This window comes from Pezoporus flaviventris, unplaced genomic scaffold (genome assembly GCF_033815535.1).
Source record: "Pezoporus flaviventris isolate CSIRO_AGI_PZ_B2104156 unplaced genomic scaffold, CSIRO_AGI_Pfla_v1 ptg000001l, whole genome shotgun sequence".
In the NCBI taxonomy this organism is placed as follows: domain Eukaryota; kingdom Metazoa; phylum Chordata; class Aves; order Psittaciformes; family Psittacidae; genus Pezoporus; species Pezoporus flaviventris.
The window spans coordinates 24,375,492-24,391,444 of record NW_026892549.1 but is presented as its reverse complement, the minus strand read 5'-3'; the positions used below and the strand labels follow the sequence as shown (position 1 = coordinate 24,391,444).

Genomic DNA, 15,953 nt, shown 5'->3' with positions numbered 1-15,953 from the left:
GCCCACTGAGGATGATCCTTGCCTCTTACCAACGTACCCTCTTACAAAATAGCTTAAGAAAATCCCATGTCCAGTGAAGTGAACTACTCAAAAGGAAGGAGTAAATCACAATGAACACAAACAGCTGAGTAGAACTGCAAAACATTTAAGAGCACTTGAGACTGACTTACCATCTTTTTTCACCCAGGACATGGCTGTTTTCTCAGATGTTACTAACTGACAAAATTTATCACCTATGATATCTAGAATGTATTTAGAAGTTTCTAGGTCCAGTTCATCATCTTCATAGTTTTCATGCGTCCATAAACTCAGCGCTTCATCATCATATTGATCAGGAGAGGAGAAACCATCTATCCTAACCACTCCATTCTTACTAAAAGATAACCTAAAAATGAAAACAGGTAGTTCAACTGCATGTATCATTACATTCTCTGACTTACAGTTTACTTGCTAATTTACCTTACTGCTTATGTCTTAAAACAACTATATTTACCTTTTTAACATCCTGCCATATTTTTTAATTTAAAAATAAATCCTATTGCCAAAAATGGTTTTAAAATTAAGAGTAAGACAGCATGAAAACTAGAGCTAACTTCCTAGGCACATCTTGCGTTCAGTTTGCTTACAATTCTCTAACATTTTCTACTGCTTTAAAATTGCAGACAGGAAAATTATCTTATTTCTCTCTCTCTCTCCTCCTTTTTTTTTTTTTTTTTTTTGCCAAAGTTTGGTTCTACCTATTCCCCACCTTTAATTTTTGGAGTGTCTGTGACAGCAATCACTTTTGTCCTACTGCTCTCATGCTCAGAAAACAGGAGTTCAACACTTTAAATCTTCCTAAGCAGAACAAATCACTAATAATGTTTTCTGCATCCACTAGTTCCTGATCTTTAAAATAACTGAAGGCTTTCCTTTATGCTACCTGGTACCATTCCACTAACCCTGGCTATATTTAGCCTATTTTTAAGCATTTCCAATTATTCCATCTTGCATAATACAGGATACTTCATTATTCATATACAATTATGATAATAGTCAAGGAATTTTACAGCCATGACAGTAAAATAGTCCTGAATTCAGAACTAAGTACAAAAAATGATACTTATATATTTAATGAACAAGAAGAAATGAGAATTTTTCTGGTACATCTTCCAACTGCTGTGCAATTTTTGTTTACAATTCAAGTCCTGTTGTCTAATTACAATGGAAATAATTAAACTGCTATAAAATTTACCACAATAGATTCAAAACACTTGAATTTTTAAATTCCATAACTGTGTTTTAAAACACTGGCAAAACTTTCATCACTCATGTTGTCTCCTTTAGACAGGACTGAAAACCGCAAAACTCCAATACTGCCACATTAGGAGGCAAATATTCTTACACAGAAGGTATTCCGAGTCCAACCTTGAAATGATTCCTGGACTACCACACCAAGTCTTGTAACTAAAGCTTCACTATAAAATATTAACCCCAGTCTTGGGAACAACTGCTTGTCCAAAATGAGATGGATATATAGTGATAGCAGCCCACGTGCAAATTAAAGCTGTTCTGTTCTGTCTTGATAGCTGTGTTGTGTGCACCATGTACGTGATGCTGCATCCTGGGAAATTTTCTTCCTGAACTTGCAAGTTTCCTTTGATTAGCCATTAATGTTTAAAAAAGGAGGTCACAACTCCGCTATCCTCAGAAAACTCCCAGAAAACCCTGAGCAGCACTCCCACCATATCCTGGCATCAGAACAATTACAGATAAGTGCAACTCAGTAGTTGTACAACTTGTCCAGAATAACTGAAGCATGTCTTTTGAAAATCCCACTTCAAATGTCAGACACCTGTGTAACGATGATGTGCTGCATTTTCTGCTTGCCTAAGGTACACTGGGCAGATGCTCTGATGTCTTTGCTATAAAGCTTTAAATTGCAATGAAGTCTATCCACAAAAGAAGAAATACAGATGTAAATATTGTTAAATTAGACAGTGTCTTTTATCAGACAGACTGACTGAGCCAGAAAAATCAGACGAGCTTTCAAGCATGCAAGTCTTTTGCCAGTATTATTTTTAACAGTTAAAACACCACATTATCAGGAAAATAGCAGTACTTACCGACGAAAGTAGTAAAATCTACAAAATACTGGGGAGTGAGATGGTTCTTCTCCTTTCTTACTTCTAATTAACCTACATTCTCTGCACTTCTGCAAATTTGGTCCTATTTCAGAGCAAGAATCATCCTGCAAAAAGGACTCTCCTGTTTGCTTCAGCTTCTTTACTTTGCGCCAGTCTTTTAACACTGAGCGAGGTATACCAGCTGCAAAAGTAAGGAGAGTTTCACGTGAGACACTGGCAGCCCTTATTTGCAGAACCCAGCCAGATCAGTCAGTATTCAACATTTCTGAAAGTATATTTGTTACCTGCATAACATATTCCATTATTACTTCCATTTGTCTGTCAGTGCCAAAGTTTAAAAGCATAGCTACCAATTAGACTTAGGCAGGAGCACATTCAACTACCTGATGTGCTACCAGGAATACCTACGACACTCTATTTTCTCTTATATTAGGGTACTGTTCACCTCATACTCCACTAAAACCATATTCAGAATTTCCTTCTTACAAAATAAATGAAGAAATACAACACACCAAGACAAGAAAGGTTTGAATTCTGTTTCAAGTGAAGATGTATGCAAAAAAGGCAACAATTTCATGAATGGAAGCTTAAAAAAAAAAAAAAAATCCCACTACTTCAAAATCTATTTTTGCTGAGGGTTACAGGTATGATTACAGATGAACACTCTATTAACATGTACCTCCTCTGAACTTAACACAAAGTATCCAGCATAAGGAAGAACAGAATCCATTTACTGTCAAGTCTGTTAGCTTTGCAAGGCTAAGCAGTACAATTCCATTTTCAATATGAAAGTCAGCAGATCTGACACTCAGTTAACACAACCAGCAAATCGATTAACATGTGAAGTTTTCACATACACACTTTGAAACTGAACCCTGTTGTTTTTTAACCAGATTTTCATTTTAATGACTTTTAAAAGTGGTACAGTTTTGTCTGCAGATAGACAAAGTATCTGTCATTTCATTTACCACTGCTCTTGAAAGTTCATGCCCTGTAAACAAGGATCTGATGTAGAATGATAGAGAGGTCAGGGTGTTAACTTTGGACTTGGTACCTGGGTCCAGATCTGTATTTTACCAGAGATGACTTGTGCAAACTTTGCAAAATGAAAGTCTGCCTATGCCTCAGTTCATGGCCTACAAAATGCACTCCAAACTCATCCAAGGAGTACGACTGTAACTGCATTAAAACTTGAGAATAGAAAAGGCCAAAGTGCAGGTTTGCTAGTCCAAAACCAAGTTTTCTGCCTTGGAACCAGAGACTCTGGGTGTCATCTGGAAGCTGCTAGACTTCAAGCTCTGTGGGCAGGAACTTGGAAGATCCCCAGGGTTTGCAAGACTGTAAAATGCCTTACTTTGCAGGAGGGAGCCTTGCAGCCTGCAGCTCTGAGCACTCTGGCTAACACACAGGCTCCCAGGGCTTTCTGAAACAGCATCAGGACAAAGCAGTTCTCAACCCTGGCAGTATCCAGATACCACCCACATTGTGAAACCACCATCAAGCTCCAGATCCTGAAGCAGTTATCTTCAGCCACCTATAGGGAGCCCAGGCAGCCATCCAGTGAGGACCCACTCTTTCCTGAAAGCTCCCCAAGGATGACCATGTTTTGTATAAATCTTTGTGGAAAGCCTTTTTAGTAAGAAAATCTCTGACCAGCTCTCAGAAATTACAGCAAAGCTCCCCCAAGATAAACTGATAGGAGTATCTATGTTCAAATATTTAATGGGTCAAGTAGGAGAGATAGAAAGTCCCCATCTGTTAAGATTTCAAAAGGATGGTAAGCGTATGTGTACTGCTGCCACGGACCAGTTAATGTGCAGGACACAGGCTGTGTGACTCGCAACATTCCCACCCGCTTCCCAACCTAAATTCCATGAAATAGTTCCATAACTTTTTATCATATATCACTTCTATAGTCAGGTACTGCTAGCCAAAAGAAGAAGTTATTGCCTTCCCTGAACTTAGTTAAGCAATCCTTCTACAATAAACCCACAAAAAAAAAAAAAAACAAACTTTTGCAACAACGCAAAGGGCAAAGACCTAACATGTTACATGTACGTATTTAGTTTACTTTTAGAACTGAAACTGAAAAAGACCTTATAGCCATGTTCTCCTTGATCTTCCTTTTAGCTGGGAGGAGGAAAAGTAACGGTACTATCACTGAACCCAAGCCAGAATATCTCAGACAGACTGCAACACTTCCAGCACCAAGTACAACTTAGGGATCAAGTACTCTCAAATACCAGATAAGTTACTACACGCTAGTCAGTGAAAAGCCAGATAATGCAATTACAGAAAGCAGTACTCCTTTTCTTACTACCTGCACTTCAAAATTCTTGTGCGAAGTAATTTAATGGTAGACATTCTCAAGAGAACAAAGGCAAGAGAGTAGTCCTTGGAGAAGAATAAATTGGGATAAAAAAAAAAAATCTAAGTTCTTAAAATAAAATCTCTCATGCTGGCAGACCAGTTTCTCTTTTCAGACAAATCTAGTTACAATCTGCTACATGCTACAGTATTACATTTAAATTGAATGTATTTCCCTAAATTTATTCCTTAAACAAGAGGGATGTTAACATGATGTAATACACATACTAGTTAGAAGTGTGAAATGGCTCTCCCGCAAATCTTTCATTAAATTAACCAAATCATAACAGAGTAGTATCAAGCTCTCAAGGAACTGCCTCTGGCTTCCTGATCAAAAGATGTACTAAAGTTCAACAATAGAGAATCTTTCCCTCCAGTAGTGCTCCAAAAATAAATGCATTAGATCTTAAAAAAACCTCAACAAACCACCACATATATATGTATCTCAATGGTAGTGGCACAACTATATGCACCAGTCTGTTCAATTTTGATGGACTGCATAAACCAGTTTACTGCTTAACTGTAGGCCTAGAACCAGTTTGTTAACACATATATATTTCTTAAACCAGGGTATTTCAAATGGCCTCGAGACAGATAAATCTGGACTTACTCATTCACACAAGCATGTTTTTTAACTCTTTTCCCAGCTATAATGTATGACAAACACTGTCAGACTTCACATTAGCATGTCTCTTCCAAATCAGATTAATATACTCACTGCTGTTACTGCCGCTCTGTAACTTCAGCTTGCTTTTTTCTTTGGCGCTCCTGCTAAGAACACCATTGGGTTTTACTTCTTCCTCTGTATCACCTTTTTTTTTCTGCAAATCATTTTGTTTCTTTTTGTAAGTTGGCTTGGGCTGCCGTTTAGTCCTTTGCTCTGACTTACTCTCACTTTCATCAGAGTCTCCGCTTTCAGAGCCAGACTCATAAGTTCGTTTTGCTTTTCTCCTAGGGTGCTTATCTTCCTTAGCAAACTTATCTGCTAAGATTTTGCTATCTATGTTATTTTGCAAATCATTTGATGTAGAAGCTATTAAATTGACAGTACATGGCTTAATAATTTCTGAAACACTGTTCCCTGAATTCTCCTTTTTATTAGTGTTTTTATCTTCCTCAGAATGCCTTGTTAGCCAAGCCTTTTTCAGTTTAGTGTGGTAGTTTGGCTGACTCGTCTGGGAAGTCTGCCCACTGCCTACAGAGTTCGCTTTGTTTATTGTATTACAGACGATAGCACTGTCTAGGGAGAGAGAGGTTGAAAATGTCTGATTTTTCACAGAGTTGGACTCAGTCTCGCTGGTGTTACTACTTTTAAACTGAGCTGCAGCCAACGCTGCCTTGTGCTTTTTCAAATGAACAAAGTCAGTGGAGGTGGAGAATCCTGAGCTTGATTGAGCAGCACTGCCTGTCTTGCCAGCAGCGGGTGTAACCAGAGGTGGAGTGCTGACCTTGCATTCCTGGGTCTGTGCCACTGCCTGACTTGCTGTTCTCGAGGCAGTACACTCTAGCGGCGCACAGGCCAAAACCGTGTTCGATAAGGAGTAAGTCACTTCTGAGCTACCCCAGCTTGACACGCTGGTAGTTGTTGCTGCTGATGTCGTGACATCCATCTTGGTACTGCAGATCATAGTTGTGGTAGGGGCGACAGCATGAGGAATGCTGCCTTGCGAGACAGTTGGAAATTTCTTTTCATACCGTGTGCGAGCACTGTCTGAGTTCATATTTGGCAGAATTATTATTCCAGTCTCCCTGGCTTCCGCTGTTTTCAGGCAATCTGCTTGATTTGTCAAAGCTGAAGATCTCTCACTAACTCGATCTTTGGAAGCAGACTGCATTACTGGTACGCTCTCGTATTTCGTGCTAGGAGGACGCACAATAACAGATGCTGTAGCGGACTGTGACTTTCCACTCATTCTTTCAACATGCCAATCCACTTTTTCATTCTTTGGGGCATTATTTGACTTCCATATTTCTGACAAATTCTGTTCAGAAGCACCCTTGTAAACAGTCTGAGCTTCCTTAGGCTCAGGTACTAAAGTTGGTGGTTTCTGCAACTCCTGTATTTTGCTACCACCAGCATTAACGGGTTGAACAGGCGTCAGGGTTGGAGGCGAAAGACTGCTGTAGCTGCTTTCCTTCTTCTCCAGGTTCTGATGCACAGGTGGGTGAAACACAGGGGCTCTATGCAAGGCAGGCATACTCCGGAGTGTATTTGAAGAAGAGACTGACAACTGAGTAGGGCTCCTGCTGTCACTTCTAAAAGAATTTATAGAGTGAGACTGCACTGACTGTGAAAGCTGCTCGGGTATCTTGCTCGCAGAGCCTTCACTTTCTGGTTGGTGCTTAATTAAAGGTGGGGGTTTTGAAAGAGAAGAAATGTAAGAGGGGAGGGTCTGGGGACTAGCTGCTGTTGAAGGACAATTACTTTGCTTATCAACATATGCACTTGAAGCTTCCTTTGATGGGTAGGATCTTGGCGGTTCATTTACAACACTGTTAGACAAGGTGGTGAAATAGTTACTCTGTGGCAAACTCTGTGGAACCGAATGCTTCATTTTATACAGTTCTGACACAGAGCGTTCAGCATCTTTGTCGTATTTTACTGAATGGCTTTTGGGACTTGAAGATAAGGATGTTACCCTGGAGTAGTTCTCTCTCTCCCCCTCAAGTGCTTTTATTTTAGCTGTAAAAGGAGCAACTTCAATACTTTCTTGTAGTATCCTTCTGTGTTCTTCTTTGTATTTGCTCAGTCGCTCCCCAGTCTCTTGCGGCGGCCTTGGCAGCTGGTTCAACACTGGATCTGCAAAATGCCTGTGCACATGGCTCTCCTTTGCTGTCTGTGTTCTGCTTTGCTCTAACTCTGTTTTTACTGGTGCAGTCGTAACAGAACGTAATGGTTCAATAAATGCTTTCCTCTCCAGTTCCCTGTTTTAAAAAGGTTAAGCAGAGGTTAGTCTGAATGCAGTGCAACGTGCTAAACGAAGACCTTTTCTTCTCATGCTCTGAACAAAGTTATCTATTAACACAAAACAAACTTTTCCTTATACTAGGTACAATTTTCAAGTCTTCAGATGACTCATGAACTCAAGTACCATTCCAAGTCAACAGGGCAGTCTATTTTGCAGCACACTGAGAAGCTATCAAAGTCACCCACAAATAAACCAAAGGGCAGCTAGAAGACAACATCAGCTGCTGAAATGTACCCTCTCACACAGAACTGAATAGCAAACTTACTCTTTGTGATGCTCTACGATACTCTTGGACAATGGTGGGCTGGAATGCGCTGCCAGTTTGAGAGGCCGAAGGGGATCTGCACTGGACGGTCTCACAGGAATGTGACTCAGTAAACCAAGGCTGTCAGCTGAGGTCACTGGGGTGGGCTGGTGTAACCATGGGCTGGGAGAGCTCTGTTAACACCAACCAAGCAAAAAAAACTAGAATCAGATTTCAAGATAATCGTGGGACTACAAGAGTTACTGTACTAAGTCCTACCAATGATCACAGGGAAGTAATGTATTTTAGCAACAAATCATACTCAATAAATAAAATTTAACATTTTAAGTCACTTTTTGATCAACTGGAACATCTGACTATACTTCTGCTGGACTTGTGACACAGAAAATAGTTAACACATTTCAGAAGTATTCTTAGAACTGTTTCAGTTTTCAGCACGAATAGTTAATTCTCAAATGGCATCTGAAGCCCATCAAAATTAGAAAACCAGTGGTAGTCAGATGGCACTTGACTTCAGTTACTAGCAAAGACCGTCAGCTCTTCAGTGAATTGCAAGAAGTACTTCTTTCAAAAGACAAACATGGTTTAGTGGTATTTCTGGAAAACATTTTCATCTCCAGCTTTATAACAAATCTCAGTGATACAGGACAGAACTATCTCTTCCCTGGATGATTCCTCTCCTCCCCCCAAACAAATTATTTAAGTATAATAATCCTAATTAATCTGCATTACTTTGCCAGGCATTTTTATTTGGCATAATTTCAGTAGCAGCACACTATTAAAACCATAAATGTATACGCCTGCCATACTTTGCAGCACTGCAAACACACAGTACACTATTTTCTGCTGTGTACCTAAATACTCAAAAAGTGGGCAATACTGACCTCCTCCTTTACACACACTATGATAGTTTTCATTTATGAAACTGTTTTGTACTTTACAACTTGGGTAGGTTTCTACTTCTCTATCTGCTCAGAAACTTGTGTAACAACTCTGCAGAAAAGATAAGAGCAGCTTTCTGTATCTCCCCTCTTTCCCTCTCCCCTTTTGAGACCTGCTCACAAGAAACATGCACGGAGGAGTAGAGAGGCAGGGTCCCTACCCTGCTGGAGTGGTGCTCAAGGGCTAGGGACAAGCCAAGAACAGGCTGGGACAAGAGTGAGTGGAGCTCTCATGCACCACAAAGTGCTTTTCTACCCCTAACTCCTGGCACTTCCCAGAACTTCTTCCCCTCCTCTGCTCCCCACAAGTCCTTTCCTCTCCTCACCAGTCTTGACTCCCAGTTGAGAGCTGCTGCAGCAGAATGCGAGCCAAGAGCTCTCATGACACACGCACACACCACAGAGTACATATGCAGGTGCTACAACTTTGAAATTCTAATTTCTATACTTCTGAATATTCAAAGCAACCACCTGGGTTTGCACTAGCAGTTTTAGTGCACAGGTTTCCTAGGCCAGGAGTTCCCACGCTGTGGCAAGTTCCCACGAATAGCCTGTAAGCTGTATCAAGTATTATGCAAAAAAGGCCCGTCACCTTCTCCCTAGAGGAGCTGGGGAACAACTGCCTGAGCTCCAAGCATTGCCCAAACAACTCATGACACCACTTGCAACCCTCTATGGCCCAGCCCAAAGACTGGAGCTGCCACAGCCACCTGTGGATACGAGGAAAAGGTGGGCTTGGGGGCATGCTTCCTTCAGCACGCAAACATGGCTCAGCCCTCATAGCTGCTACTGCTGCTGCAGCTGAAGCACATACTCCTTTCTGCAGTTGTGGCATCCATGCAAACCAACTTTGGAAACGCCCATTATGGGATTCTAAGACATATTTAAAAAAGGCCTTCGGTGCGAGAGCCAGAAGACAAGCCACCACAAGACAACTGCCACACATCAACATAATTAAAAAGCTACGTGCTTCGGTATGCAGGGCTGCATACTTCAGGCAGCCAAAGTGAAAACAGTCTATCCTAACTTCTTTAAAATGGACTTCAGCATGGGGTAGAGCAGGCAGCAACATGAAAAGATAAATCCACCTATAGTTTTCTCTTAGGCTTTTCCTCTCTGCTTCATGTGACTTTATCACATTTTAGATCAAACCGACTTCATATTACAAGGCCAACTCAAACTGACTAACTGGGAAAGACTTAGCCACAATGGTTTGCCTTTTCTAGAGAATGAGGCTGGGGAAGAATAGCTTTCCCCATGATGAAAAAGAAAAAAAGTCCTTATAACCATTCAGGAACTTCAGGCTTTGACAGAAAGACTTAACAATCTGGCAGAAGGACAACCGTCAGTGACATGCCTTTTTGTGGTCCTCTGAGAATCTACCCAAATTAGGCCAAGTTGTAAGCCTCTGAAGATCAGTATGCACATGCTCAGTGGAGGTCTGGCTGAAGCTGGCAGTAAAGCCCTCCAAAGTTTCTGTCTGCACTACAGATGCTTCATCTTACAGAGTTTCTCTAAGGTGCCTGCAATGATGATGCCATATCCCAAGCCTCCAGGAGCTAGGAAAGTTTTTCTGTAAAGGCCATGTCTGCCCGCTGAACACCACTCTGCTGCCACATTGGGCACTATGCTGAAAAACACAAACCATTTCTTCTGAGACTTGAGTGGTTATACCCAGCATACAGAGCAATCACCCTGACTTGAATACAGAAGAGTAGAAAGCAGATGGGAAGGTAGGGATGTGTGTCAACAAGGACAGAAGAGGAGAAAAAAATATGCTAAGAGAAGTTACACAGGTAACTGTAAAGACAAGAGAAATGGGTATAACAGCGCAAGAAAGATTTATGAATGCTAGTATTTCTCTTCAGAACTTCCCACTGTATTTAGTACTTTTTCCATCTCAGCCTTTCTCCATTATTTAGTGAGCATACACAAAACTTCCCTATGAAGATGACTGTTCTTCCCCTCCTAGTATTTAACTTACACAATGACTTTTATAGTTTGACATAGCAAATATTTACCCTGTGGACTTGAGGTCCCAAACCAGCCGGCTGACCTCGCCTGATCATAAACTAAAACCAAATATTTTGTCTTTCTTTAAAACACTCAGGAAATTAATCTCTGGAAGAACTCGCTACTCATGTCTCACGTCCACTGCGAGACAGTAGTTACTAGTGCATTTCCATCCCTAGTTCTCTCCCTACTTAAAAAAACCCACCATCACCATGCACTCAGCATGACACGAACTACTGAACCTGTACCTAGAAAACCACTTTAGGGAGACATCAGCCCCAGCAAATTATGTCATTAAGAAATGAGCTCAACTTACCCTTCTCAAGGAAGCCTCTGCATTAACAGGAGTTTCTGGGTGGACCCATTTGGAGGAGGGCAGACCAAGTCCTGAGTAAGCATGTGTTCCATTTGGATACTGCCAAATAATTGGATAAAGCCCTAGCTGATTATAGGAAGCAGAAGGATGAGCTTGTCCAAGAAGATGTGGAGACTGGTGTTGTAACATCTGTTGCTGCTGCTGGTGTGCTAATGCCAAATGGCTTAAGCTGCTAGCATGAGCAGTCTCTAGTCGTGGATGGCCACCCAGCAAGGAGGCAGCAGGCACTCCAGGTAACACTGCAGGAAGTAGATGAGGGTGATGAACAGAATGGTGAGATGCAGTACTAAGGGGGTGAGTGTTAATAGCGGACAAGGGAGCCTGAGCTGAAGACCCAGCTAGCAGATGGGATGAACCAGTTAATGCAGGATGATGAGCATTTGGATTTAAACAGGTTCGGTGGGATGAGGAATGCAGAGGATAATTATGCTGATGCAAATAAGGTGAAATGTGATTAGTTCCTGTTTCTTGTCCAATCAGAGTGGGGTCCCTGTACACTGTGAAATGTTCATTCTTGTCAATGATAAGAGGACTTTTAGTAGCTTCTAGAGCACTAACTCTAGCTGGAACTGGATGAAAACTAGACCTAGGCAAATCATGATCAGTTTTATTGGCTGACCTTGTTAATCCAGTAGCATGGCTGTTTTGGGAACTAACCTTAGACTTCACAGTATCAGAAGACTGGGTGAATTTAGGCTTAACATCAGGTGACTTTGTTTTAGGATGATCAACTGAAGCACTAGGTTTTGACTTCACAGAATCAGGGACTGGATTTTGTTTATGCAGTTTACTCTCTTCTGCTAGAGAAGCTACATTTAATGAAGACATAAATGAGCCATATTGCGCTTTTTCTTTTTCAGGATTTAAGTGTTCGTTTACTGATAACATTTTTACAACCCCAGGTTGTATCAAATCCGTTTTAACAACACTGTTAACCCAACTTTGATCAGCTTCCTGTTTTCTTGCTTCAAGGAAATTTGCATTTGCAAACTGTTGTTTTAAATCGCTGCTGTGAGATTCTATTTTCTGAACTGTTTGCACATCAAAGGTACTTGCAGCATCATCCTGGTTCTCCTTTTCAGAGCTGTTTTTATTAGTAGCATCAACAACACATTTTGGAGTAGGAGGCCTGGGTAAGAACTGCTCATTCTTAAATTCCGCTGTGTGATGTTTTTCAGCATTGCACTCTTGAACATGTGGATCCTCGGCATTCTGCTCATAAGGTGTTGGCTGCTCTACTGCATGGAGTGAAGATTTTTCTTGCTGATCTAAGACAGATAACTTCAGTCTTTCTGTCTCTTCATGGTTTTTATCCTCCTGTATCTCATCCCATGGAGACTGCCTATCTGTTAGTGTCTGTTCTACTTCCTCAATAGTTTGGGATTTTCCTTCTTCTCCATTTATCTTTGAAGTGTTCTTGCTTTTTAACTCATTTTCTGAATTTTGCTCTGAGGACGAATCTGTTAATCTTTTATTTGAAATTTCTGAGTCACTGCTCTCAGAGTAATCCGAGATATTGTCTGTCCTCAGTCTCTTCATATTTAGTTTTTTTTCATCCTCTTCAGGTTTTCTTCTTTTACTAAGGAAGTGTTTATTTTTGGTTTTGGGGTTTTCTGTAAAAGATAAAAACATGTCTATTATAGTTTCAGTTTAATATGGTTTTAAGAAGCTCTCCCTCCCTCTCCAATAACTGCTTTTACCTCCTCGACCTATATAATCATATCTATCTTCTTTCATCTTCTCTTCATCAGGCATGCTGCTGTCAGAGCCTTTCCTCTTATTTGGCCGAGTATTCCTCTGTTGCTGGTGAGAATTCTGTTTTGGTGCTGCAGTTTGGGAATTCATTGCTGGTCTGGGACTATTTGCTTGTGCACGTGTATAATGACCCTAAAAATAATTCTGTGATTAATGGACTTAATGCAATCTTAATTAGCAACTTTTAACATGTATTTTTAGTATTTGCAATACACAAAAATACTTAAGTAAAAAGATAAAGTATCTACGTGGACTGCGTTGCTGTTCTGGTTGGAACGAGACCGTCGGCGTGAAGTGATGCCAATATTTTCACCTTTCAACAAAGAGTGAACAACATCATCTAGAAAGGTCATCTGAACCATAGAAGGATCAACATTCTGAGGTTCTAACACCTGGTTTAATAAAAAAAAAATAGTAATCAGCAGATGTTCAGACACTGTCCAATCTGTATTTTCTGTATTAGTGTTCACCAGTCTATTTTGTGTGCTAAAGACTAATCAGAGAAAAGCCCACTTAATCCTGACAAGCAGAACTGACATACAACTCTCAACAAAGGCTGGGAATAGAGTAAAAACAAAGGTAACACAACTGCAAAAATTCATTTTTTCCTTCCCCCCCCCCCCCCAAAAGCACACCACCACTTCTTCCCCCCCCTTCACTGACCTGCAGATTTGAAATTAAGACACTGAGCTTGAGTAATCCTTAAACAGCAATTATAATATGCAAATATTTTATAAAATTAATATACTATAAAATATAGCGTATATATATATATAAAAAAAATGCAGAAGCACATGAAAATAATGCTTTCAACAGAAACAAAAATGCTGAAAGAAAGGAACCAAAATGAACAGAAAGAAGAACTCTAGGCCTAGCAGAGTGCTAACTAGTGAGGGATACTTCAGAAAAACGGAAATGCCAACCAGAACTTCGATCAATGTGTCACTAAGTAAAAAAAATAGTATTTGGTGAAAATTAATTAGAGCAAATTATAGGAAAGAATGTACAAGCATTAGACTAGTCTTAAATTTTTATTGTCACACGTGATTTTGGCAGTTACTTTAAAGCAGATGGGTCATTTGCCATATTAACATTGAGTCATTACTCTGGTCCTCTGGAACAGAATTCATTTCTGCCACTAAAAATTACCAGTATTAATTCATTTTGTAACAGCAACTTCAGAAACATAACTAAAACCCACTACAGTAAATTAGGGTTACAATAAATGCTTAATTTAAGAAATTGCAGACAGTAGGTATTTCAGTTGCTTGAGAGAAGTAATCACTATTGCAGCACTAAAAGACTTCAGCATTGAAAAAAAATAAATTCTCAACAGAGCTGATAGGGAAGACCAGTTCTTAAATTTAGACCGCTTCACTTCAAAGACTTCACTAGCCTAACAGCAACAACAGAGAAAAGCAACACCGTAGGACTGGTATTAATCACATCATTGCACAAACATGATACTTCGGGATGGTTTTAACTGCTAGCCCAACGCAACGTCATGCTGTAGTTTCAGCTCAGTAATAGACTCATCCTGCTGGAACTGAACTACTCAGTGGATTTCAGAGTACCACAAAACCATACTGAGAACTCACAACATGTAGTTTACTTGAAGCTTGTTTTCCAAGTTATCACATACCAAACTCACCTGGTCATTCATAACAACCATAGTGCGGGTGAAGAGATCATGATGAGTAATGATACCAGTAAACCACTGGGTGGCAGAATCCTGTCTGTACACTCTCACCCTATAACCATTTAAGGAGTAAGGACCTTTAGAAGGGGAAGAAATAAAAAAGCCATTGAGGAATTCAGATTTAAAAAAAAAAAAGAAAGTACAAACGGATTTCCCCATTTAGGTTCATAGCAAACACAGCATGCATGGCACAGGCAGCAAACTACAGGTAACTCTGGCACAGGACTGCCTGTGCAATTTACTTTTATTCAGGAAGACATTTTGAAATGCAAATGGTACATTTATGTATGCTTTAAGGACAATTCTGCTAACGTTTTCAACATACAGTTCTCTTATCTAGCTAAATCCTTCTGCAACTGTGATAGGAAAAGTCCTACCCACTAACAGCAACCATAGAAAAGTAATCTGAAAGGCTAGACTGTGGCAGTAGCAGGTTATACAGAGGCTATTTAACAGGCTAGTCACATGCCCAGACGCTTGCTGGCAAGATTTACATCTTGGTGGTTAGGCTCTGCATCTGCCAAGTCTTTCCCATAAGTGACCACAGTTTCTCTCCATTACAGCAGTCAGAAAGGCAGTGGAGTGATCCTACCCCTGCTATGGCCACACAGAACAACCGAAAACCATGCACACTTTGAAGACTTCAGATACATCAACTCCAAATAAATCCCATACACCGCCCCTTTGCAAAAATTCACCTCCAAAAGCCCATGAAAGTGGGGACATAAGTAAATACTACATAATAAAGAAGTTATTTCATAGTTGGCCTGAAGACCCAGAAATTGACATCCAATAATTTTATTCATGTTCAGTGACTCACCTAATCACCAGAGCCCTACATTTCATCACACTTAAGCATTTGTATAGCATTTGGTATGACCAAGCAGCAATGTCACCAAGATCAGTTCCAACTGTGTGGGTTTCACTACTTCCGCAATCAAACCTCAGGTCAGGCATGCAAGAACGGAAGCAAAACCAGTCAGTGACAACCTACAAAAAGCCTAACTTAAATGATTTAAGAGGGCTTAGTTGCTCAACTGCACAGACAAGGACATAATTCCCCTGTCTTTCCTAAAGACCATTTTTTCCAACCCCTCTGCCCAGTACATTGAGCAAGCTCAATCATCTGCAGCAAACATGCCAGAGACCTCACAGGTGACGGCTTTCTCTAGTAAAATATTCATATTCATATGACTAGGTCCATTATACTGCCTGCATGAGAAAGTGTGTGATCATAATGACTGTTATTAATGTCAGTATTTGAGAGATCAAGAGAAGTGTAAAAGCGATAATGATTTAGTTGTTTCCAACTGGTCTTAGGGTTTCATTCTGGAACTTTAGCACAGCCTTTTGAACTACCTTTTGCATGTGATTATCTAGGTTTTGGAACAGCTGGGCACAGAAACAACATGCAGTGGCACCCTTCTTTCTCCCACATCCAC

The 15,953-nt window shown here is 40.4% G+C and overlaps 1 protein-coding gene across 5 annotated transcripts in view; it reads right to left on the bottom strand.

The window, feature by feature from the left end:
- The window catches only part of JMJD1C (jumonji domain containing 1C), a 164,535-nt gene that overhangs the window by 19,855 nt on the left and 128,727 nt on the right, over positions 1-15,953 (bottom strand). For 4 of the 5 annotated variants that reach the window (XM_061448880.1, XM_061448898.1, XM_061448913.1 and 1 more), the window contains 8 exons: positions 14,464-14,588; positions 13,061-13,204; positions 12,758-12,944; positions 10,998-12,670; positions 7,728-7,900; positions 5,212-7,418; positions 2,106-2,307; positions 171-385 (listed from right to left, as the gene is read on the bottom strand). In XM_061448880.1, the coding sequence (XP_061304864.1) occupies positions 171-385; positions 2,106-2,307; positions 5,212-7,418; positions 7,728-7,900; positions 10,998-12,670; positions 12,758-12,944; positions 13,061-13,204; positions 14,464-14,588 (4,926 nt within the window). The remainder of the gene's footprint in view (positions 1-170; positions 386-2,105; positions 2,308-5,211; positions 7,419-7,727; positions 7,901-10,997; positions 12,671-12,757; positions 12,945-13,060; positions 13,205-14,463; positions 14,589-15,953) is intronic. The other variant, XM_061448906.1, reaches the window with a different exon arrangement.